The sequence below is a fragment of the Emys orbicularis genome, chromosome 19 (genome assembly GCF_028017835.1).
Source record: "Emys orbicularis isolate rEmyOrb1 chromosome 19, rEmyOrb1.hap1, whole genome shotgun sequence".
In the NCBI taxonomy this organism is placed as follows: Eukaryota; Metazoa; Chordata; order Testudines; family Emydidae; genus Emys; species Emys orbicularis.
The window spans coordinates 23,963,967-23,989,058 of NC_088701.1; the positions used below are offsets into that span (position 1 = coordinate 23,963,967).

Consider the following 25,092-nt stretch of genomic DNA (forward strand, 5'->3'; position numbering starts at 1 on the left):
GAACCCCATAAGGGAGCTGCGCTGGGAATCAGCCCCCCCCCCCCCACACACACACACCCCTTTCCCATCCTGGGCCCGGTTATTTTTCAGAGCAGACCAGCACTTTACCCCACACACTTCCTGTCTCACTCGCAGCCCTGGGCGTTGAGCTCCTGCCCCCCGTCGCCCGGGGCTGCACCAACACTATTGGAACGAAAGGGACCAAGGCCCAGGCCGTGGCTGCAGCGGGGCCGCTGCCTGCCCCATTGTTTACAGCGTCGCCGTGCCATTATCGCTCTGTAGCTAGGTGTGACTTTTTGTACATGTGAAATATACTGACTGTTGTATGCAGCCCGCTGTGCACCATTCCTAACGCCGGGAGACCCCCATGATCCACCCAGCTGCAGCCTGGGAAAGCCGGCCTGAGCCCGGCCCCAGGCTTGGGGCCTATGAGGGTTCTACTGAGATGCACTCAGCCTGCATTGATGCTGGGGATGCTTACCCAGCACTCCCACCCTTCCCTCACAACATGTGGGGGGGCAGCTAGAGACCTTCCTGTCCCAGCCATGATGGAAGCGGGGCAGGTTGGTCCCCCAGTGCCCAGGTGTGGCTGAAGGTGACTCACCCTGTGAGCCAAGCCCTGTGCACATGCGGGTGCAGCCAAGGCCACCGGGGAGGGCGTTTGTCTCTGGTTTGGGGCGAGAGCAAGGGAGTGTTTGGGGTTTTCTATACCCAGTGCCCTCTGTGCTCTGTACTGAGCCACTACGGCCCCAGGGCTGGAGACCACCAGAGTCGGCCTCCTGCCTCTTCTCAGGTGTCCGCTCCCCCCATGGCGGTTTGATCTCCCAGCTCCTTGGGGCTCCCGACGGCCTGGGGCTGAGCAGGCACCCGCTTGCCCACCCCAGCACCGACAGGCCGAGCCTGCCAGCTGCTCTCTGCCAGGGGAGGCTCCGTGTCAGCCCCCAACCCCAGGGGGCTCCGGCCCTGAACAGCCTCCAGGCTTGGAGCCGGCGCTCAACGACCCCATGCTGCAGGCAATGGGGTGAGCTGCCGCCAGGGGCTGACGGAGTTGGGGGGGGCTCAGCACCTCGCACTGGGCCAAGGGTGATGGGGGGGGGTGCAGCCCATTCCCTGTCACGACAGAGCCCACCCCCGTCAGCTCCTCGGGGGCTGGGCCACGCCAGGCTGGCCACGTGCAATGCAGTATGAGACGGCAGCCGCCAGGCCACATTTATAAATATTATTATTTAAAAAACCCCTTTAATTCCCAGAGTATGAGAGGCCCGAGGGTCCCGGCTACTCAGCAGCACACGCCCCCGCAGCCAACCCCGCAGGGAGCCCCAGGCGCCCATGATCCTCAGCGCCAGGGCCTGGGGGCATCCATGGAACCACGTGTGAGAGCCAGCTCCGAGCCGCATTCGCCCCAGGGCCCCACCATCCAAAGCGCTGCCGTCCTGGGGCCGGTCCTCTGAGCGCCGAGGGGCCGGCCAAGCGGAGGTGGTCACAGCAGCCCCGGGGGCGACGGGTCCTCGGGTGCAGGGGGGATCCACAGGGACGGGGGGAAGGAGTCCTGGGCGGAGCGGGGCACCCCCTCTCTGCTCTCTCGGGAGCCCCCAGTCCTGGGGCAGAGCAGAAGCCCCTCGCCCGCACCAAGCTGTCCGGAGCCTCTCCCCAGGCTGGGCAGGGGGTGGGGAGCTGAGGGGGCCCCACAGGGGCCCCAGGGAGCCCCAGCTCAGCGACAGTCCCGCAGACCTGGCTACTGATCGTCATCCAGCTGCTGCAGCAGCGTCCGACGCCGCTTCTCCAGCTCCCCCTCGCTCGGCTCACTGTCCGACGTGTCCCAGACGCTCTGCGTGGGGGCGGGGAGAGAGATCAGGGGGGCAGCCTGCCTGCCCCCCAGCTGGTGGCCCGCCCTCTTGCCTGCCCTGCAACCTGCCCCGCAACCTGCCCCACAGCTGGCGCCCCTTACCCCTACCTGCCCCACTGCCGGCGTCCTGCCCCACTGCCTGCCTTGCAACCTGCGCCACAGCCAGCATCCGACCCCCTGCCTGCCCCGCAGCCGCCATCCTGGCCCGCATCTGCCTCTAGTCCCTCCTACCCCCACCCCTGTCCTGCCCCCCTCTTGCCACCCAAAGCCAGCACTTCCACCTCCCCTACCCCCCACTTACCTTCTCCCTCTTGAGGCTGCGCTGGGGAGAGCGCCGTCGCCCCTCCGCCCGCTCCGGCTCCTTCTCCTTCCCCTTCCTGCCTTTCTCTTTCCCTCGCTCGCCCTCACTCTGGGGGCTGTTCTGTAACACAACGGCTGGGGCTCAGGTGGGCAAAGCTGAGACCGGGGGTGGGGGGGTGGGATTCCACCAGCACCCTCCCCGCCCCGGGCTTGGCACCTTCCCCTCCCCAGCTGCACTCACCGATTTGTGCCTCTTCTTCTTGCTTTTCTTCTTCTGCTTCCTGGACTTGCGGGAGCTGAGATCTGTGGGCAGAGGGGGCGTCATGCGGGCGCCGCCAAGGGGCCCAGCCGTGCCCGGGTGCCACGGGCCCAGTCCCTCCCCCTGCCCACCTGCCCAGGGTCGCCCCAGTGCCCACCTGAGTCGGGCGAGGAGGAGAGCTCTGAGCCGGACTCCGAGTGATTCCGCTTCTTCCTCTTCTGGGCCCGCTGGTGATGGGACTCCAGCTCCGACTCTGAGCCCTGGCGGGGCGGAGAGGGGAGGGGGTTAACACCGCCCAGGCTGGCCCCCCTCACCCCAGCAAACCCCTCTGAGCAGGACCTGATGGACCCGGAGCCCCTCAGGCCCTAAATCCCCTGCTCTCCCCCGCCCGTCCACCAGCACCAATGGGCATCTGCGCTGCTCAGGGCTCCAGGCCCAGCTCCGGCCCCCCTCCCTCAGGGCTGGCTCTGGGTGGCCCCAGCACACACAGGCCCAGGGCCTCGCCCTGCTTCCAGCTGCCCGGCCCCCCGGCCCTGGCCCCGGGTCTCACCGACTGCGAGCGCTTCCGATGGTGCTTCCTGCCTCTCTTGGCGTGTTTCTTGGCCTTGGCGTGGTAGTGCTGGCACTCGTTCTGCGGGGCACAGAGCCACAGCCCGTCAGGCCCCAGCCCCGCAGGCCCCAGGGGGCCAGGGCCACTCAGGGCACAGCGCGGTGGGAAGGAGACAGCGGGTAGCCCAAGAGCTGCCATCCCCTCCACATGGGACCCACAGCCTCCTGGGACACAGAGCCTCCCGCCCCCTCCACACAGGGCCCCAGAGCCCCCCCCCCCCCCCCCGGGCACAGCCCCACCCCCTCCACACAGGGCCCCAGAGCCCCCGCCCCCTCCACACAGGGCCCCGGACCCTCTTGCCACCCAGAGCACGGCCCTGTCGTCCCCCGCCCGGCTGGGGCCAGGCCCTGCCCCCTCCTCACCTCCACCACCTGGAGGAACTCCCTGAAGAGCCGGATCCGCTCTGACTCCAGCGTGATCTGCTCGAAGGCCAGGTCACTGACGAAGCGTTCCCGCACCTGCAGAGACAGGGAGCTGGGGGACAGCCGGCCCCTCCCCAGTGGCAAAGCCCACGGCACGGCACGGCCACCCCCTGCCCCACGGCACAGCCACCCCCTGCCCCATGGCACGGTAACCCCCTGCCCCATGACATGGCCACGGCCAGCCCCCCCGCCCACGGCACAGCCACCCCCTGCCCCACGGCACGGCCAGCCCCCCTGCCCACGGCACGGCCCCTGCCCTGGGGGCCAGAGCACACAGCGCGGGGGGGCGGGGGCTCCAGGCTGTCACCGTGCTCTCTAGGGGGCCTTGGGTGACTCCTTCAATCTCTAACCTCAGCCATCGAGCCAAAGATTGGCAGGAAGCTCCCTGAGTTTGCGGGGAGCGGGGAGGAGCCATGCACAGTAGATGGGGACAGCTCACACCAGTACTGCCCTGCAGGACAGCCTGGGGGGTGGGGAGGGGCCCGGCCTGGTAAGTGACACCCGGGTGAGGGGCTTGGCCTGGTGAGTGACACCAGGGTGAGGGGCTGGGCCCTGCAAGTGACACCCGGGTGAGGGGCTGGGGCCAGGGAGTGACACCCGGGTGAGGGGCTCGGCCTGGTGAGTGACACCAGGGTGAGGGGCTGGGCCCCGCAAGTGACACCCGGGTGAGGGGCTGGGCCCCGCAAGTGACACCCGGGTGAGGGGCTGGGGCCACAGAGTGACACCCGGGTGAGGGGCTGGGGCCAGGAAGTGACGCCGGGAAGAGGGGCCCCGGGGGTGGGGAGGGGCTGAGGCCGGGGAGTGACGCCGGGGTGAGGGGCCCCGGGGTGGGGAGGGGCTGGGCCCCGCGCGTGATGCCGGGGTGAGGGGCTCGGCCTGGCGGGTGACGCCGGGGTGAGGGGCTGGGGCCAGGGAGTGACGCCGGGGTGAGGGGCCCCGGGGTGGGGAGGGGCTGGGCCCTGCAAGTGACACCCAGGTGAGGGGCTCGGCCTGGCGGGTGATGTTGCCCAGGGGCCGGGCGCTGCAGGGGAGCGGGTCCCCCCAATACCTCGTCCCAGGAGGAGCCGGGCTCCAGGGGTGGGGCCGCCTGCTTCAGCATGCTCTTGAAGGCTGCTTCCCGGCGGCGCAGCTTGCGCACTTCCTCCTTCTCCCTCTCCCGCTCCCGCGCCTCAGCCTTCTCCAGCAGCTGTGGGGCAGACACAGAGGGGTTAACGCCACGGGGTGGGGGCCAGGCTTGGCCCCGCCCCACCCTGCCCCACCCCACCTACGCTGTTAAAGGTGAGCTTGATGTTGCCTGCATCCAGCGTGGCTGCCCTCTTGTCAAAGCTGATCACGTGGGCGAAGTCCTCAAAGGTCGTGTTCACCTCCACGCCGAAGCCACGATCCTGCCAGGACAGAGGCAGGGTCACCCGTGTCCCATCCCGTCCCCCAGGGCCAGCAGCGGCTGTGCCCAGAACAGGGCGAGGGCAGGAGGTCATGGGGGAGTCCCCATCCCCCTGCACATACAGTGTGGTACATGAAGAGGGTTCACTTCGCCCTAGCCCTGAAATGCAGCCATCTCTGGGGTGGGGCATGGCAGCTGTTTAGGACAGGATGCAAAGAACAGGCCCACATCCAGCGCGAAGCATGGGAGTTTCAGAGAGGCAGAATGAAATGAGCGGAGCTGGACTGCGGCCCGGATTAGCCTATGGCTTGGGGCGATGGCTTCACACTTCATCCGCAAGGTGAAGCGCACCTGCAGAGAGAACAGGAGCCTGGCAGGTGGGCGCGCGAGGCCGGGCAGAGGGGCCGGGCCATTCCAAGGCCCTCTCCACACAGCAGGACAGGCGGGGGCTGGGGCAGCTGGTCAGACAGGACCCCAAACCCCACGGGCAGAGGCAGCTGCACGCCCTCACCTTTAAGATGTCCTTGATGATCTTCTTCTCGTCATGGAAACGAGCCTTGAGATCCTCCACGTAGAATTTAAACAAGTCCAGGGGGGTGGAGCCTGAGCAGAGGGGGCGGCGTTACAGGCCCTGCCAGGACACCCAGCGTGGCACCAGGAGGGGGGCCGCCGGGCTCCAGAGAAGCCCCCAGCGCACTATGCTCCTTAATTAATACCCCGCCTCAGGCAGGCAGGTCATTGCACAGGGCAGTCACATCACGAGTGAGCAACAGAACCCAGGAGTCCTGGCTCCCAGCCCCTGCTCTAACCACTAGCCCCCACTCCCCTCCCAGAGCCGGGGAGAGAACCCAGGAGTCCTGGCTCCCAGCCCCTGCTCTAACCACTAGACACGACTCCCCTCCCAGAGCCGGGGAGAGAACCCAGGAGTCCTGGCTCCCAGCCCCTGCTCTAACCACTAGACACGACTCCCCTCCCAGAGCCGGGGAGAGAACCCAGGAGTCCTGGCTCCCAGCCCCTGCTCTAACCACTAGACACGACTCCCCTCCCAGAGCCGGGGAGAGAACCCAGGAGTCCTGGCTCCCAGCCCCTGCTCTAACCACTAGACACGACTCCCCTCCCAGAGCCAGGGAGAGAACCCAGGAGTCCTGGCTCCCAGCCCCTGCTCTAACCACTAGACACGACTCCCCTCCCAGAGCCGGGGAGAGAACCCAGGAGTCCTGGCTCCCAGCCCCTGCTCTAACCACTAGACACGACTCCCCTCCCAGAGCCGGGGAGAGAACCCAGGAGTCCTGGCTCCCAGCCCCTGCTCTAACCACTAGACACGACTCCCCTCCCAGAGCCGGGGCGAGCCCAGGAGTCCTGGCTCCCAGCCCCTGCTCTAACCACTAGACATGACTCCCCTCCCAGAGCCGGGGAGAGAACCCAGGAGTCCTGGCTCCCAGCCCCTGCTCTAACCACTAGACACGACTCCCCTCCCAGAGCCGGGGAGAGAACCCAGGAGTCCTGGCTCCCAGCCCCTGCTCTAACCACTAGACACGACTCCCCTCCCAGAGCCAGGGAGAGAACCCAGGAGTCCTGGCTCCCAGCCCCTGCTCTAACCACTAGACATGACTCCCCTCCCAGAGCCGGGGAGAGAACCCAGGAGTCCTGGCTCCCAGCCCCTGCTCTAACCACTAGACACGACTCCCCTCCCAGAGCCGGGGAGAGAACCCAGGAGTCCTGGCTCCCAGCCCCTGCTCTAACCACTAGACACGACTCCCCTCCCAGAGCCAGGGAGAGAACCCAGGAGTCCTGGCTCCCAGCCCCTGCTCTAACCACTAGACACGACTCCCCTCCCAGAGCCGGGGAGAGAACCCAGGAGTCCTGGCTCCCAGCCCCCTGCTCTTACCCCTAGTCTATTCTCCAGTCCCCTCGCTAAGCACTTGATGCAGCCTCGCTGGACACTGTCAGATGAGGCCCAGGAGGCGAGCGGCAGCTCACTAGGCCCCAACGGGGAGGTGCAGGAAGGGGACCCGGCCAGGGCGGGGATTGGAACCCAGGGACGCCCGGTGCTCAGACCCCTCAGCTCTGCCCCAGCATCACAGCCTCTGCCCCCTCGGGCAAGTCCCTTCTCCTCTCTGCGCTTTCCCGGCTGTAGTTCGGGAGAGGGGGGCGGGGCGACGCTACCCATCCCCCAGGAACCCACCCCACTGGGCCCCCCCGGCTCTACCCGGGAGCAGGAGTTCCCCCTCTTTTGGGCTCCTGCTGCAGTCACGGCTGGCCCTTTAACACGCCTCCCCCAGGGGCTCCACGCCAGGCTTCGGCTCTCCCCCATGGTCCCGCGCCCCCCGCCCCCCGCGGCTACGCCGCTCCTTACCGGGCTGGCCCAGCATGTTGGCAAAGCGGGCGTCGGCGCTCAGCGAGGGGTACAGCTCCATCCAGGTGGACATGGAGTGCAGCTGCCCCTTGTCGTGCAGCTCATCCAGAAAGGCCTGGGCAAGAAGCAGCCTGTTATTCTACGATAGAGCGAGAGAGAACTTGGAGATCAGCCCCTCCCCCGAACACACCTGCACCCCGGGGCACAGCAGAGCCCCGCCCCCCACGGCCCCTCCAAACAGCAGGGGGAACGGCACGGATCACACGACCCCTCTACTGTGAAACAGGTCATCAGAATGGCCATACTGGGTCCATCTAGCCCAGTGTCCTGTCTGCCGACAGTGGCCAATGCCAGGGGCCCCAGAGGGAGTGAACAGAGCAAGGAATCATCAAGTGATCCATCCCCTGTCGCCCACTCCCAGCTTCTGGCAAACAGGCCAGGGACACCATCCCTGCGCCCAGCCTGGCTAATAGCCATTGATGGTCCTGTCCTCCAGGAACTTATCTAGTTCTTTTATGAACCCTGTTATAGTCTTGGCCTTCACAACATCCTCTGGCAAGGAGTTCCACAGGTTGACTGTGCGTTGTGTGAAGAAATACTTCCTTTTGTTTGTTTTAAACCTGCTGCCCATTAATTTCATTTGGTGACCCCTAACTCATGTGTTAGGAGGAGGAGTAAATAACACTTCCTTATTCACTTTCTCCACACCAGTCATGATTGTATAGACCTCTATCATATCCCCCCTTAGCCGTCTCGTTTCCAAGCTGAAAAGCCCCAGTCTTATTAATCTCGCCTCATACGGAAGCCGTTCCATCCCCCTCATCATTTTTGTTGGCATTTTCTGAACCTTTTCCAATTCCAATTCTCTCTGTGGAGAGAGAGCCGGGCCACGGAGAGAGCGAGCCCTGGGCTACGGGCCGTCTGCACAGCCACAGAAAGAGGGAGTCAGGCCACGGCCCGTCTGCTGCGCCGCCATGGAGAGAGAACGAGCATTGGGCCACGGCCCGGCCGCGCCGCCACATGGGATCCTGCCCCAAACACAGAGCCAACTGCGGCATCAGCTGGGGACATGCTGGGTGGCTTTGCCTTAGGAAAAGGTCTTAAGTAGCTGCTGCCCCCTGCTGGCCACTCCCTGCATAGCAGGTCCAGGGCACCCAGGCTGGGGTAACAGCTGGATCCCCCCAGACGCTCTCCTGCAGAGAAGGTCACTCTGCCCGAAGGGGGTTCAGCTGCCCATGGCAGGGGCTCGCTGGCGGGCGGTTATCTGCGGGCAGCAGGGCTGGGTCACTGCAGGAATGTGGCGAATGAGGACAGGACAGGAGTCGAGAGGGAGGCTGGGACTGGTCTCTGGTTTACTGGGTTCTAGACCTGGGTTCTAGTCCTGCTCTCCGGCTGCCTAGGGAACCTTGGGCGAGGTGCCGGGTGGGCCCCAAGTGCTGCAGCCGGGCCCCTGTCGTGCAGACGCTCGCTGCGGAGGGGGCTGGCGCCGCAGTAAATCTGCCCCCTCGAGAGGTGGTAACTAGGACGAGGGACGAGTTCTCCAGCTGGCCTAGCGCTGCCTGCCCCAGGGGTCTGTTGGCCTAACTACGGCTTTTCCACCGCCCTGAGCCATGCAGCTAGGTCGGCCTACGCTGTATGTACAGACCTGAAGGGTAGAAGGGTCTGGGCTACAAAGCTCCCGGAGCCCCTCCCTAGGAGCAGAGGCAACGGCCCCCTGCTCGGCCCCCTGCTCGGCCCCTGCTGCCAGCATGCAGGTGGCCAGGTGCTCTGCGCGCTGCAGGGCACCCCCTGGCGGCTGCCTGGGGAATGAGATCTATGGGCCCCTTAGACCTGTGCGGGGATGCTCACGTCACCTTCCCTTAGTGCCCCAAGCTGGTGTTCACTCAGGCACAGGGAGGGGAGGGGACTGATCCGCCTCCGGCTGTAGCCACAATCCCAAACTCCCTCTGACTTCCAAGCTGCAGAACCGAGCCCTGAGCGACCCACCCAGCCTGGCGTGGAGTCGGGAACAGAACCCAGGCGTCCTGACTCCCAGCCCTGCCGTCCTGTGACACAGAACAGTCACGTCCTGCCGTCCTGCCCAGGCACCTGACCCCGTGGCCATCGCGGCCAGAGCCAGGGGGAAGGAGGACAGGAAGGGGAGAAGCTGCCCAAACCAGAACTGCTGGAACAACTACAGGAGGAAGCATTCCAGTGACCAGGGGCCAACCACGGAGCTCTTTAAACCCTGCGGATGTGCAATGACCAGTCCTGCCCTGGGCATGGAAGGGTTACGGCTAATAGTGACCAGACACCGAGCTCCCTCCAGATACACCCTCCCCCCAGCCCAGCACCCTGACCCCCTCCCGGCCAAGTCCTTGATGCCCCCCAAAGGGGCAGGCAGCCTCCAGCTAGACCTACAGGCCGCCCTGCTCTGCCGAGCCCAGACCAGAGCCGTCACCCCCCGCTAGGGCGTCACCACCTCTTCCAGACCCCAGGGCACGGATACCTGGAAAGCCTCTCTGTTCTTCCGCTGCTGGCGCCTCTCACGCAGCCTCGTCTTCTCCTTCTCCTCCTCCTCCTCCTTCTCCAGCGTGCGGATGTGCTCCTCGAAGCAGATCAGTGCATCCTCCTTGTCCATGTCTGCAAGAGGCGCGGGGAGGGGGGGTGAGCGGGGAGAGCTGGCACCGGGCGGGGTAGGGCAGGGTGGAGCTGGGAGAGCATGGGACCATGGAGGGGAGCCGGTGGGATACAATAACAACCCTTTGCCCCTCGTCTAGAGGGATGTCCCATGGTTACAGAGCAGGGGTAGAGCAAGGCCTCTGGTTCTAGCCCTGGCTCCGAGTGGGGAGGGGAGGGAGGTTCAGTGGGTTAGGGCTGGGGGCTGGGGCCAGGATTCCTGGGTTCTACCCCAGCTCTGAAAGGGGACCCAGTGGGTTAGAGCAGTGGGGCTAGGCACCAGGACTCCTGGGTTCTACCCCTGCCCCTAGAAGGGGAGGGGCCCAGTGAGTTACAACAGGCAGGTCTGGTGGCCAAGACTCCTGGGTTCTACCCCAGCTCTGGGTGGGCAGTGAGGTCTGGTGGGCTAGAGCAAGGGGTGGGGGAGGCTGGGCACCAGGGTTGCTGGGAGAGGGGAGAGGGGCAGACGGTGTAATGGTTAGACAATGGGGTGCAAAGTCCTGACTCTCAATCCCCTTGGAATGTACCATCTTGGGGAAACAGGTGGGGTTCTTGGACCACATCTGTTGGAAGGGGCCCCTGAGACTAGGGAGATGGGTGCAACCAGATAGCACCTTTCTGGGAGAAAGGGTGTGGCTGGCCTGTACCATTGATCTTGGGCTGTGGGGGGCAATATCTGGCCTGTACCATTTATCTTGGGGCAAGATGGGCATGGCTGGCCTGTACCATTTATCTTACGGTGGGGGCGGGGGGCAATGGCTGGCCTGTACCATTTATCTTAGGGGGGGCGGGGGGGGGCAATGGCTGGCCTGTACCATTTATCTTGGGGCGGGGGGAGGCGGGGGGCTGCCCTCACTCTGCAGGTCCTGGTCCTCGGCGAAGGTGGGGTTGTCCATCAGGTACTGCTGGGCCTCGGACCAGGTGGTCTGGAAGCTGACGTTGCTCATGCTGTCCAGGATGTTCTTCAGGGCCTGGATGTTCCGCTTGCGCAGCTGCTTGGCGTGTTCCTGCGTGGAGGAGACAGGCCGCGTCAGACGCCCCCGCCGCAGGGACCCAGCCCGGGACACATGGCGCCCCCCCGGCCCCCCGCCTGCTGCCACGGCCCCCCCGGCCCCCCTGCCCGCTGCCACGGCCCCACACGCCTCCCCGCCCGCTGCCACGGCCCCACACGCCCCCCCGCCTCCCATCCGCTGCCACGGCCCCCTGCCCGCTGCCACGGCCCCACACGCCTCCCCGCCCGCTGCCACGGCCCCCCCCGCCCGCTGCCACGGCCCCACACGCCCCCCCGCCTCCCATCCGCTGCCACGGCCCCCCGCCTGCTGCCACAGCCCCACCGCCTCCCATCAGCTGCCACGTCCCCCCCACCTCCCGCCCGCTGCCACGGTCCCACATGCCTCCCACGGCCTCCCACCCGCTGCCACGGCCTCCCTGACCCCCCGCCCGCTACCACGGCCCCACCACCTCCCATCCGCTGCCTCGGCCCCATTGGCCCCCCGCCCGCTGCCAAGGGCCCCCCCGCCTCCTGCCACGGCCCCCCCGGTACCCCGCCCGCTGCCACCGCCCCACACGCCTCCCCGCCCGCTGCCACGGCCCCACACGCCCCCCCGCCTCCCATCCGCTGCCACGGCCCCCTGCCCGCTGCCACGGCCCCACACGCCCCCCCGCCTCCCATCCGTTGCCACGGCCCCCCGCCTGCTGCCACAGCCCCATCGCCTCCCATCAGCTGCCACGTCCCCCCCACCTCCCGCCCGCTGCCACGGTCCCACATGCCTCCCACGGCCTCCCACCCGCTGCCACGGCCTCCCTGACCCCCCGCCCGCTACCACGGCCCCACCACCTCCCATCCGCTGCCTCGGCCCCATTGGCCCCCCGCCCGCTGCCAAGGCCCCCCCGGTACCCCGCCCGCTGCCATGGCCCCACATGCCTCCCGCCCGCTGCCACGGACCCACATGGCCTCCCGCCTGCTGCCTCGGCCCCACACGGCCTTCCCCGGAGCAGCCGCTACTGTGGTGCAAGCCGATAGTGCCAGTGGCCATGGCCCCCTCCCCCAGCAGGCGATGCTCCCCCTGAGCAGGGCCGGCCAGCAGCACTGCTCTCACCATCCGGGCCAGAGGCACGCCAGGCCCTGGGGGGCCATGAGGCGCTGAAAATGTGATTACAGGACTGTCTCATCTTACGCTGGGTTACGTTCCGCGGTCAGCGCGTAAAGCGAAAACCGCGTATAGTCAAAATTACATTGAGTTCAATGGCGGGTGCAATCGCCCGCACTACAGGTACAGTATTAAAATTGTTAATTTTTTCTTTTTGTTTTTGCCGACCGCGTCAAGCTGAAATCGCGCCTGTTAAATGTGCGTAAGATGCGACAGACCTGTACAGCCTAAAGCAAAGGAAATCTTGCTCCCCCTCCAGGGCTCTGTCCCCTTCGAAGCAGACCCCCCCACCCCGTCCATCGCACAGGCTGAGTGCCAGCAGCACACACACACTGGTTACTCTGACTCCATAGGAAACATAAGGGGGTGGGGAACATTTTGACTTTGAATAAGGGGTTCCCGACCTGAAAAGACTGAGAAATGCTGGCGAGCTGCGTAAGCCGGGCTGGAGAATCACGCCCCAGGACCCCTCATCCAGCCCAGAGCCGCGGTGGAGCCACAACATCCCATTTACAGACTCCCGATTGACCCCCTCATGCCTGGGTGAGCCGTTCGATGGTTAATTCCCCACAAAATTGTGCCATATTTCCAGTCTGCCCCAGCCCCTGGGTCTTGTTCTGCCTTCGTAGGAGCCCGGAGCTCTCAGACAGCTCCCCACGTACGTTCCTACTGTGACCATGTGACATTATGAGTGTAATATAATATCTCATTGGAAGATGACAGGGGCAGAAAGAGTTAATTAACTCACAGACTGACCTGACCCAGGGCCGAACTTTAGAGACTGGTTAGGAAGATCTGTAAATGAACAGAGCTTTGAAATGCAGCCGGCATTGTTAGAGGTAGAAGGGGAGATGTTTGCTCAGGGCTTATGATGTAAGCAAACAAGTCTTGTCTATTGCTATAGCTTTGATTCAAAGATCAAAAAAGGAATATTAACATTTAGGAAGACACTTGAGTGAAATAGTATTATTGTCTCTCTGTCTCTTTGAAGGTTGTGGTAACCTGTATCTGAACTGTTTAATGGATAAATTACCCTGTGCTAATTGCCAGGATGTTTGGAAGGAGAGTTAAGCCTATTGTTTTCTCAGGCCAAAAGGCTGCTGGAAATGTATAAGAACCCTGGGACATGATCCTTCTGCATCTCAGATCTGCTTTGGGTTTCAAGAAGGGGAAACCTTAAGCCATAAGGATTGAGATCCCCAGTCATTGACTGGAGTCACCCCGAATATAGGCATTGGACTATAACCTATGGACTATTTCTAAAAGGACTTTTGGCAACTACAAGCTCATCTCTGCTATGTATCTGAACCTCAAGAATTGAATTCCAGTCTGTCTGTATATTGATCTTTTAACCAACACTCTCTCTCTTTTCTTTTTTAATAAATTTTAGCTTAGTTAATAAGAATTGGCTGTAAGCGTGTGTTTTGGGTAAGATCTAAGTTATAATTGAACCTGGGTCTGGGGCTGATCCTTTGGGATTGGAAGAACCTTTTCTTTTATATGATGAGATAAGATTTTCAGTAATCATCATCATATCTGACAGGTGTGTCTGGATGGAGGCCTGAGGCTGGGCACTTTAAGGGAACTGCGTGGTTTGGACTCTGAATAACCAGTGAGGTACTATAGAAGATGTTTTGTGCTGGCTTGGTAAATCTATGTCTTGGAATATCCACCAGCGTTCGGGGTTTGTCTGCCCCGTTTTGTTTGCAGTTCACCCTGATTGAGTGACCTCAGCCGGCTCCCACGGGCAGCACCGTTACAAACCAAGTCACTGCTTAGCCTTCTCTGGGATCCACTAAGTTGACTGAGGGTCTTTGCTCTCTCACTGTCGGGCGGGTTTTCCACGTCTCTTCTTGCGACTCTTCTCTGAACCCGTCCCCATTTGTCAGCTCCCGTTGGGAAGTGCGGACACGGTATCCAGTCTCACCAGTGCTGCATCCAGAGGTGACACCATCTCCCTTCGTCTTCTTGCTCAGACATCCACCCATCACTTCGCTCTCTGAGCCAGAGCACCGCACACTCCTGCTCAACTGCTGCCCACATGGACCCAGTCCCCTTGGGTCAGTTTGCCAGGAGGCAGTGCCCGTCCTGCCAGCGTGACCTACCCTCCCGGCTCCTAGAGACGTGACCTTTGGCTGCATTAAACCACTGGACGTGCCCAGTTTACGACGCAGCCGATTACTCAGTTGAATCACTGGGTCCTGCTCCGCCCACTCAGCTGTCAGCTGTGAACGTTTCCTGTACAGATTTTATACACTCTCCCAGATCCCTGACAAAGCCACTGCATAGCCCTGGGCCCCGTAGGGGCATGACGAGAATTCCATTTACACTGGTGCCCTGGGATCGAGCCGCAAGCCAGTTTAGACGCCAATCAGTATATGCCACATGGGTTTTGTGCAGCATTCGTTTTTAATCAGGATGGAGTGTGATGGCAGGGCGCGCCGCACCAATGCCTGGCGGGGTCATACGGGCCCTACATCGTTATGGGACGGCCTGGGCTCCGTGCCGACGCCAGACGGGGTCACACGGGCCCTGACACCGTTATGGGACGGCCTGGGCTCCGTGCTGACGCCTGGCGGGGTCACACGGGCCCTACACCGTTATGGGACAGCATGGGCTCCGTACCGACGCCAGACGTGGTCACACGGGCCCTGACACCATTATGGGACGGCCTGGGCTCCGTGCCGACGCCTGGCGGGGTCACACGGGCCCTACACCGTTATGGGACGGCCTGGGCTCCGTGCCGACGCCAGACGGGGTCACACAGGCCCTACACCGTTATGGGACGGCCTGGGCTCCGTGCCGACGCCAGACGGGGTCACACGGGCCCTACACCGTTATGGGACGGCCTGGGCTCCGTGCCGACGCCAGACGGGGTCACACGGGCCCTGACACCGTTCTGGATTGTGACAGCCGAGCACTCTGCACTGACACCGGGCAGGTTCACACCGTTCTGGATTGTGACAGCCGAGCGCTCCGCACTGACTCCGGGCAGATTCACACTGGCCCATCACTGCCCTGCGCCACAGCTGGGACCCGCTGTTACCTTCTCCTTCTTGGCCAGGAAGAACAGCACGTCGTCGTAGATCTCCTTGCGGTCGCGCTCGGGGACCACAGCCCAAACCTCCTGCTCCCCGAACATCTGCTCAGCTTTCCTGGGAAGGGAACGGCCGGGGCAGGAAGTTACTGGGCCGGCTCCTCACTGCGCACCCGGGCCCAGCGAGGCCACACAGCGAGACACTTCTCCCCACGGGGACGGAGCCAGAGCGCGGCCAGCAGGTGGGCATACTGACAGGGCAGGGGGCGGCCTGGCTCCTGCGGGCTCAGGGGCAGAGGCGATGGAGACGCCTGGAGGGACTGACGCAGTCGGTGATTTCTGACGTTAACAGGGGCTCCTCCAGCTGCTTGTGAAACGGCCCCTCTGGGCCGGGGAGATGCCCCAGGGAGGGCTCCCCCACCTCCCCGGAGATTGCTTCCCTCAGTCATTTCCAGAACAGCCTCCCTGGGCCCCACCTGGCCAGTGACACTCACCTCCCCCATGCCATCTAACTGGGGACCCCGGAACCTGCTCTCAGCCCCACTCCCTCCCTCCCCACCCGCAGGCTAGCCGCAGACCCGCCACAGACCCAGCAGAACAGCCCACAACGGACTCGCACATCTCTACTGCCAGGGAAGGGTGATCTGTGGCTAAAGCAAGTGGCACCAGGACTCCTGGGTTCTCTCCTGGTTCTGAGAGGGGAGGGGGGCTGGTGGGTTGGGGGGGGGCTGGGAGCCAGGACTCCTGGGTTCTTTCTCTGGCTTGGGGAGGGGAGGCGCACAGGGGTTGGTTGGATCCTGAATGTTGTTAGCTGTCTGTGTGCATGCTTCCCTAACCTTCCACCTGCTCTGGGACCCTCTATCCAGCACCCCAAGGCCAGGTCCCATAAACACAGGGGTCCCCCTCAACAGGCAGGACGCGACACCCCTGCCTGGCTGCTCTCCCCACACGGCCTCCCAGCCCCTGCCTGGCCCCTCTCCCCCCTGGCGCCCGCCCACACCTGTAGCGGGTGATGGAGCTCATTCGCTCGTGCTGCTCCAGGAACCGCTGCAGCTCCTCCTTGGCCTCCTTGGCCCTCAGCCGAGCCTCCTCCTTCTCCTCCTTCTCCCGCTGGGCCTTGTAGGCATTGAAGGCCTGCTTCTTCTCACTCAGCTTGGGCAGGGCACTGGGCACAGACCGGACGGGCTAGGCTGGGTTAGAGGCCCTCACTGGCAGCTGCTGAGGGGCCAGCATCGAGGGCAGAAACGGAGGCGCTGGCTGGAGGGGGCTCCCTAGTACTTCAGCACCGGCCTCTCTCAGCAGTGGGCGCTGTGGGGAGTGGGGCTCCCGGGTACTCCACTCCCGGCCTCTGCCAGGGGGCGCTGTGGGGAGCGGGGCAGGAGCACTGGCTGGGGGGGGGGGGGGGTTACTCCCAGGTACTCCCTGCAGGGGTCTGCACTCCTGCACGCAGCCAGCGTGGAAGGGGGGCGGTGCGGGCGGTGGGGCTGGTCCCTACCTGTACCGCGGATCGTCCACGATCATCTTCATGGCCAGCTCCCACGAGGTGTTGGAGGGGACGCCCTGACACCAAATGCTGGGACTCAGCTGGGACCGTGCCAGCCCCAGCCTCCCTGGCCAGTCCCAGCCCCCCACAAACAGGACCCCCGCCCTGGCCAGCCCCAGCCCCCCGGCCAGCCCCAGCCCCCCGCAAACAGGCCCACTGCCCTAGCCAGCCCCCCGCCCTGGCTCTCTCCTCCATACCTTGTCCTTCAGCAGCTCCTTAAAGGCTAGCTTGGCCTCATCCTTGGTGCTCCAGCTGCAGGCGCACCTCTCCCCGGCCCCCCCCTCCTCCTCCTCCTCCCGCCGGCCGGGGTCGCCACTGCGCCGGGAACACAAACACACCGGGGTCATGGCATGAAACGCTGGGGGTTGCGCCCCAGGGAGCTGCAGGAGGAGCGGGGGAGGGGCACAGGCTGAGCTGGAGGGGGGCGTCCCGCTTGGCTCAGCAACACTCACTCCCCGACGGGGATCCCAGGGGAAGGACTGGGGGTCTCGTCGCTCCTCGGCAGGGGGGATCCCGGGAGAAGGACCGGGGGCTGTGTCGCTCCCCAGCAGTGGGGATCCCGGGGGAAGGGCCGGGGGCTGCGTCGCTCCCCGGCAGGGGGGATCCCGGGGGAAGGGCCGGGGGCCCCGTCGCTCCCCGGCAGGGGGGATCCCGGGGGAAGGGCCGGGGGCTGTGTTGCTCCCCGGCAGGGGGGATCCCGGGGGAAGGGCAGGGGGTGTCGTCGCTCCCCGGCAGGGGGGATCCCGGGGGAAGGGCCGGGGGTGCCGTCGCTCCCCGGCAGGGGGGATCCCGGGGGAAGGGCCGGGGGTGTTGTCGCTCCCCGGCAGGGGGGATCCCGGGGGAAGGGCTGGGGGTGCCGTCGCTCCCTGGCAGGGGGGATCCCGGGGGAAGGGCCGGGGGCTGTGTTGCTCCCCGGCAGGGGGGATCCCGGGGGAAGGGCCGGGGGCTTCGTCGCTCCCCGGCAGGGGGGATCCCGGGGGAAGGGCCGGGGGCGCCGTCGCTCCCCGACAGGGGAATCCCGGGGGAAGGGCCGGGGGCCCCGTTGCTCCCTGACAGGGGAATCCCGGGGGAAGGGCCGGGGGCCCCGTTGCTCCCCGACAGGGGGATCCCGGGGGAAGGGCCGGGGGCCTCGTCGCTCCCCGGCAGGGGGTGCATTCAGCTGGAATCATGTCTCCTGGTCGGTCACTGTTGTCTCTGTTCCACTCTCTGGAGCAGGGCCTGACACCACGGGGCCCAGCTCCTGCCCGGGGTATCCTGTGGAGCTGGGTGTGCCCGGCGTCCAGACGGGCCTGGCCACGGATGCTGGTGCTAACTGGCCCCCGGGCGTAGCGTCTGAGGAGAGCAAACGCCCCCGATACGTGGGGGGGGGGTCCCTGCTCGCAGCTCCCCAGCCCAGGTCACCGTCACCTGCTGGTCACTTCCTCCTGCTGCAGGGCTGCCTCCTCCGGGCCTTCGGCCAAGCTCCCCAGCACAGGCGTCTCCTGCTCCTCCCCACCCGCAGCCTCCGTGTCCGTGGTGGCAGCCGAGGACAGGCTGGGGCTAGAGGCGGCTGACGGCGTCTCCTGCTGCTTCCTGGAAGAGCAGAGAAGGCCGGAGCCTGGGTCTAGTGAGACACAGAGGGGAGGGGGACAGAGGGGCCCACGCAGAGCCCTGAGGGCCAGTCCCCTGGGCTCACGGCTCAGTGGGGCCCACCACCCATGAGGGGCAGGGTGGCCCCTGCAGGCCCGATGCCAGGGGGGTGGTCTCTGCTCTGCCCTCCCCATGTCACCCCAGCGAGGGAGGTACCTGCCCTCGAAACCCATGGCCTTCGGGAGGGCACCCCCCTCTCTGACTCCCAGGGGGCCCTGTTCCTGAGCGCACCTCCACCCCCGGCCCCCAGGGGCCCCCGTTCCTGAGGGCCCTGCTCCTGTGTCCCCCGGGGGGGTGTTCCTGAGGGCTCTGCCCCCCTCTGGCCCCCGGGGGCGCCGGCGCCCTGCTCTTACCGCCCTGGGTCAGAGCTAACGGGTCCAAGCCCCGGGGGCAGACGCCAGCCACTCACCCAGCCTCCTCCTCCTCGATGAGCGCTGCAAGGAGGGAAACAAAGAGCCCGGCCATTACTCGGTGCCCAGGGGGCGGCGCCCGGTGGCCAACGTGGGGACGTGTCACTGCAAGGAGCTCTGCCTCTGTGCCCGGCGGGTGCAAAGGGTTGAAGCTGTTCCCGGGGCAAAGCAGGGGGCCTGGGGCACGTGGCTGGTGCGATTGGCCAGCTAAGGCCTGGCTGCAACCGACCTGCTTCGACACAGGATCTGGCCAGGCACTGGGAGCCCCAGGGGCTGAGCCTAATGCCAGGCGTCGGGCAGGGCCGCGAGGGCGCAGCAGGGCGAGGGCCGGAGAGGTGCCGGAGGCTGGGCTAAGGGCTGGGCTCTGAGACACAGGCTCCCCGGGACCAAGAGACAGGAGCAGACTGAGAATGGCAGATCCACAGCAGCCGGCTGGTGGAGCCCGGCACTGCCCAGCCTCAACTCCGGCTTCTCCTCTGCCTCCCCGGGCCGCGCCCAGGACAGGGGGGGGCTGGGCCCTGCTGGCTAACAACAGGCTGCTGGGGGTGCAGCGGGTCCCTGAGATCTCGGAGCAGGAGTCTAGTGCAGTGGGACTCCTGGGCAGAGCTCAGGGGAGATGCAGGAGGGCTGGAGCCCGGAAGCCCAGGCTCGGAGGCCTGCCCTCATGGCAGGGGTGATCACTGGGGGGTCTGGGACCGCTCACAGGCTGGGGCACAGAGACCCAGGGGGCACTGGCTGCACTCCCAGCCCGGCCCACGGGGGGGGTTACCCTGCAGCCCAGACAGAAGCATCAGCCTGGGGCACGGGGGCGTCTGCCGATGCTCCCGAGGGTGTTTTGCCCTGGTCCCCAGCTCCCTGGGCTGCCGCCCCCTTTACCCTCCAGCTCGTCGAGGTCCCGGGGCTTGGTCCAGCGCGACTCCTTGCTCTGGGAGTTGTAGTAGTAGGACTTGCCCGTGTCCGACTTGTACTCCCTCCAGGGACACTGGGAGAGCAGCAGCTGCGGAGGGAGGAGCAGGGCAACATGAGCCACCGGCCCATGCCAATGGAGGGCACTGACAATACCGGTGCTTAGAATGGAGGCAGGACTCGTGGGGAGCAGGCCAGTGGGTCACAAGAGCTGAGGTCTAAATCCTCATGTTATATTCTGCCTCCCTAATCTACTCCTGGACGCACACGCACATTTCCAGCGGCCCTCTAGCACTGCTGTGCAGCTGTCACTCAGCTGCTGCGCCCCACCCCAGAGGTGGCTGCATCTCAGTGCTGGGTGAAGGGCTCTGAAGGAACTCACCTCTGCTTTGGACTTCAGCTCATCCGGCTTCTCCCAGGTGGACTGCTTGGAGTTGCAGTTGTAGTAGTAAATGCGCCCGTCCGGGGCCCTGTGCTCACTCCACGGGGGCTTCTGGGCACCACAAGCAAGAGCAGGGTCAGGAAGGTCCAACCAGCCCCCCCCAGTCCTACCCCCAGCTGCCCTCCCCAGGCCACACAGCCCCAGGGCCATGCAGCCCATCAGGGCCCCTGCCCCAGCCTCCTCCCTGTACAGCAATGGGCCTGCTCCTGCTCCCACCGCAACCAGCAGCAAAACTCCAGATGACGCCAGTTGGGTCAGGATTGGGCCCGCCGAGCCACTCTCCGGGGTGGTGGAAATGCTGGTGTAACTCACCCCACTGGAGTAAGGGGCAGGTGGCAACGTGCCATGACCTCCCCATGGTGCTCAGTGGGGAGCGGCGCCCCCTGCTGGCAGGATCAGGCCCTTGGGGCCTGTTTGGCTTTTCCTGGTCCTTGTCCCCAGTTCCTCCCCAGGGGTTAAACTGGGATCTGGCTGGGAGCTAGGGTGACCAGACAGCAAGTGTGAAAAATTGGGACAGGGGGTGGGGGTAATAGGAGCCCATATAAAAAAAAGCCCCAAATATCGGGACTGTCCCTATAAAATCGGGACATCTGGTCACCCTACTGGGAGCACATACACTGGAACACCGGAATGGGGCGGGGGGGCAGGGGGCCAGAGCCCCCCACTTTTAGGGTGCTTCTGCCATTCCTGACACACACCCGACCGGTGAGGGCTGCATCACTGGCCAGCCACCCCCCCAGAGCCACGGAGAAGGGACGGGACATGCTACCTTGCGGGGGGCGTCCTGCATGGGGGAGCCGCTGCCCATCAGGCTCTGCTGGACGGGGGCCACCATGGGATTCGGGAGCTGGTGGGCATAAGAGTGACAAGAATCAACTCCTCTTCTGAGCTCTGCCAGTGCCCCTCAATCCCGACCCACAGCCATCTGCTACCCCAGCCCTGCCCCCCCAGCTCTGACGGTGCCCCTCAATCTCGACCCCCAGCCCCCTGATAGCCCAGCCCTGCCCTCCAGCTCTGCCGATGCCCCTCAACCCGACCACAGCCCCCTGCTACCCCAGCCCTGCCCCCGCAGCTCTGCCCGTGCCCCTCAATCCCGACCCACAGCCCCCTGCTATTCACGGGGGTTAAGAGGCTGGGATGAACGCTCCTTAGCGATGGGGGGAGCCTGTGCAGCAGCGTTGCTGGGGGGGGAGGGGGGGCTACTCACCGTGGGTGCTGGCTGGGCCGGAGCAGCTGAAAAACAAGAGCCGGATGTTACTGGGATGGTCGGGGGCTGTCAGGTCCTGCACTCAGAGTGGGGGTTACAGATCCCCAAGAGAGACCGGCAGGGCTGGGCACCCAGCATCATGCACAGGATCGGGCCCCCTCAGGATTGGGCGTGACTCCCAGGTGCTCCCCTGGGATGCAGCAATGTTTCACCCTCCTCCCTGAGCCGCCGGGGGCAGCAGAAACTCCAGACAGCTCCCCCCTCCCCTGCTAGGATGGACCGGCCCCCCTCTCGTCAGCTCCCCTATGGACCACCCCCCTGCGATGGACCCTGGGACTCACCGCCAATTGGGTCTGTCCCAGGAGCCGCCTGCCAAAAGAGAAACGGGGCCATGAGCCGCGGGGGCTGCGGCTCGGACCCGACCCGTCACCAGACTCCCCCGCCCAGGGCCCCCTGAATCCCTCTACAAACGCCCATGGGAGCTCAGAGCCAGCCCCATCTGCGAGGGGGAAACTGAGGCACGAGGCCAGCCACTGACTGTTCCAATGCTGCAGCGAGCAAGTCAGGAGCAGAACTGGAAAAAGAACCCAGGAGTCCTGGCGCCCCGCCCTCACCCCAGGGTGGCACCTCATTTTAATGCTGAGCTCTGCTCTGGAAACAGGGATTGGGCAGTGGGGCCCCCGTGGAGAGGGGCAGGACAAGGGCATGGAGACCCCTCTACGTTCCACCCCCAAGTCAGCCTGGGCAGCCCCTGCCGCCGGGCCTGGGCATGGCTGGCTGGACAAAGGGGAGGTTACAGGGCTGCTCACCACACCAGGACCAGCTGGCACCCCCGGCATCAGCATCCCCGGCATCATGGGAGGCACCATGGGTGGCATCTAGGGGACAGAAAGGTGGCACGTCAGCCGGCAGGCACGGGGCCAACGGAGCCGGGGAAACGGCCGGAGCCTCCGGTTCAGAACCCCGCTCTGAGATCCCCGCCCACGTCCATGGAACACCAGCAGCATGGCTCCGATCACAGGATCGGGGCCAGAGGGACACGGGGGATGAGGCCACAGAACCTACGTCTGCGTGGGGCTTTTCCCAACATCTTTGTCATCGAGGTTTAACAGAAAACTTTTGGCTGCAGAGAGCCCTGGCCCAGCCAGCCCTTGCCAGAGCCCAGCTAGTTACGCTACTCAGTCACTTCCCCCACTTCTTTCAGCCTGGGAGAGGGACTGACCTGCAGCCACAGGCCCATGAGACCAGAGCTGGGAGAGAACCCAGGAGTCCTGGCTCCCAGCCTCCTCCACTCTACCCCACCAGACCCCACTCCCCTCCCAGAGCTGGGAGAGAACCCAGGAGTCCTGGCTCCCAGCTTCCCCGGCTCTACCCCACCAGACCCCACTCCCCTCCCAGAGCTGGGATAGAACCTAGGAGTCCTGGCTCCCAATCCCCCCCCGCCCCGCAACCAACCAGACCCTGCTTCCCAGATGATGGGTCCCAGGCGTGCGATCCATGGTCCTGCACTGACATTCCACCCCGAGTGGAGGCTCAAGGGGGGCCCTGGATTCAGACAGAGAGAGACGAAGGGAGTGGCTTTACCTGTCCTATGGGTGGGGGCCCTGCCATGGGTGGAAGCAGAGGCGGCATCATGCCAGGGGGCATGGGGGGCATCGCTGGCGGTCTCTGCCCGATAGGAGGGAGTCCCATGGGGGGGAAGGGAGGGGGGATTCCAGGAGGAGGCATCTAGGAGCAAGAAGAGACAGGCTGCATGATGCGGCTCAGCCCGGCCCCAGGGCAGCCCCCTACTGAAGGGACTGGCCCTGGCCAGCCAGGGATTCCCCCACCACTGCAGCTACTCGGGCAGACGCCTGGCGCCAGCCACTGGCGCAGCTCGCTCAGGGTGTCTCCTTGTCACCACCGCAGCACGTCCGCACGGGGGCTTCGCACCACCGCAGCTCCCCTCGCCTGCCAATGCGGCACAAACTGCTCCATCTGAGCTCACGGGGAGCAATGAGGGTGCGCACGCACACATACACACACACACACACACACACAAGACATGTATACACACACATATGCACACACGTGCACATGTGCGCACACTCGTGTGCACACACACATATACACATGCACATGTATGCGCGCACACACGCACGCACACACATATACACACACCCACACGTATACACACATGCATACACATACACGTGCACACGCACGCACACACACACGTATACACACGTGCATACACATATACGTGCACATGCACACGTGCACATGCACACACGCACGCACACACACATGTACGCACACACATACACGTGCACATGCACACGTGCGCATGCACACGCACACACACATGTATGCACACACACGTATACACACATGCATACACATACACGTGCACATGCGCACACACACACAGCCAGTGTACTGAACTTTGCACAGTCATCCCACACGGCCAGGCCAGCAACTCCCGCTTTGTGCCGCTCTCTGGGACGGCTGGGTCATGCTGGTTTGGTTAGTAAGCGGTGCTGGGTTCAGGTAACTTACGAAGGGTGGAGGCATCATCGGGGGGGCGGTGGGAAACGGGGCCGGCTGCCCTGCAGGGCCGCTGCTGGAGTCCGGAGCCGACTGTCAACAGCAAGAAAAGAAATGCAGGAAACAGCTGGTAAGAAAGGATGGTCTTGTGGTGAGAGCAGAGGGGGCTGGGAGTCAGGACTCCTGGGTTCCATGCCCAGCCCTGACTGGAGTGCTGTGCAGTATCTTACATAGGGGCTCCTCGTGCAGACACTAAATCGTATCTTATTTTAATTAAAATAGACACCGGAAAACAAGTGAAGCAAAGGACAGCGAAGCACAGACTAAAGAGAAGCCGCATCTTCCCCGAGATGGATGGACAGAGGCTGTGTATGGGGATGGATGGATAGACAGACAGAAGATGAGTATGGGGACGGATGGATAGATAGAAGGTGCATATGGAATGAAAAGATAGTTGGACAGAGGGTGTGTATGGGATGGATAGATAGAGTGTATGGGGATGGATGGATGGATGGATAGAGGGTGTGTATGGGGATAGAGGGTGCGTATGGAGATGGACGAATGGATGGATAGAGGGTGCGTATGGGGACGGATGGATAGATGGATGGATGGATAGAGGGTGCGTATGGGGATGGACGAATGGAGGGATAGAGGGTGCGTATGGGGATGGAGGAATAGAGGGTGCGTATGGAGACGGACGAATGGAGGGATAGAGGGTGCGTATGGGGACGGAGGGATAGAGGGTGCGTATGGAGATGGACGAATGGATGGATAGAGGGTGCGTATGGTGATGGATGGATAGAGGGTGCGAATGGGGATGGATGGATAGAGGGTGCATATGGGGATGGATGGATAGAGGGTGCGTATGGGGATGGACGAATGGATGGATAGAGGGTGCGTATGGGGACGGCGGGATAGAGGGTGCGTATGGGGACGGATCAATCTTTATTTTCAGAGCACCGTGCTCCCCGGCAGAGCCTGGTCCGGGGCTCCCTGGGCTGAGGATGATCCAGGCGCGTAATTGCTGACAGCCCCTGTGTGTAACGAGTTGGGTGTCTCAGCTCTCACTGGGCAGGTGTCACATTGTGACCCCTCTCCCCTCGGCCACAAATGGCTGCTGTGGGCTCCTCACTGGCGAGGCCCAGGGATGAGTGGGCTGCTCCTTCTGGGCATGGGTGGGGGACCCCAGGGCAGGCTGAGGCCAGGTGTGGGGGGGGGGAGACCCCAGGGCAGGCTGAGGCCCGTGGGGCAGGGCCCGGCAAGGGACCCCAGGGCAGGCTGAGGCCAGGTGGGGCGGGGGGGAGACCCCAGGGCCGGCTGAGGCCCATGGGGCAGGGCCTGGCGGGGGACCCCAGGGCAGGCCGAGGCCTGCCCCAAGCCTGGCAGGTGCAGACCCAGGGGCAGCGT

The 25,092-nt window shown here is 64.5% G+C and overlaps 1 protein-coding gene across 1 annotated transcript; it reads right to left on the reverse strand.

The window, feature by feature from the left end:
* Positions 1 to 1,554: 1,554 nt before the first annotated feature.
* On the reverse strand, positions 1,555 to 23,715 carry PRPF40B (pre-mRNA processing factor 40 homolog B). Its single transcript, XM_065419215.1, has 26 exons — positions 23,698 to 23,715; positions 22,744 to 22,887; positions 21,969 to 22,037; positions 21,501 to 21,528; positions 21,160 to 21,185; positions 20,722 to 20,799; positions 19,893 to 20,003; positions 19,481 to 19,601; positions 18,604 to 18,628; positions 17,973 to 18,137; positions 16,763 to 16,880; positions 16,518 to 16,582; positions 16,023 to 16,187; positions 15,032 to 15,140; positions 10,692 to 10,842; positions 9,666 to 9,799; positions 7,178 to 7,316; positions 5,333 to 5,424; positions 4,706 to 4,822; positions 4,486 to 4,623; positions 3,378 to 3,473; positions 2,956 to 3,036; positions 2,563 to 2,665; positions 2,388 to 2,449; positions 2,148 to 2,267; positions 1,555 to 1,828 (listed from the first exon to the last, which is right to left on the reverse strand). The coding sequence occupies exons 1-26, from the start codon at positions 23,713 to 23,715 to the stop codon at positions 1,736 to 1,738; spliced, it is 2,568 nt and encodes an 855-aa protein (XP_065275287.1). The 3' UTR covers positions 1,555 to 1,735.
* Between the last annotated feature and the right edge of the window lie 1,377 nt (positions 23,716 to 25,092).

Excerpts from the sequence above, each read along its gene's own strand:
- PRPF40B (XM_065419215.1), bottom strand. Across the intron at positions 21,529-21,968 it reads TGCCAGCTGGTCCTGGTGTG|GCGGCTCCTGGGACAGACCC; the intron begins GTGAGCAGCCCT and ends CTCTTTTGGCAG. Across the intron at positions 2,666-2,955 it reads ATCGGAAGCGCTCGCAGTCG|GGCTCAGAGTCGGAGCTGGA; the intron begins GTGAGACCCGGG and ends CCGCCCCGCCAG.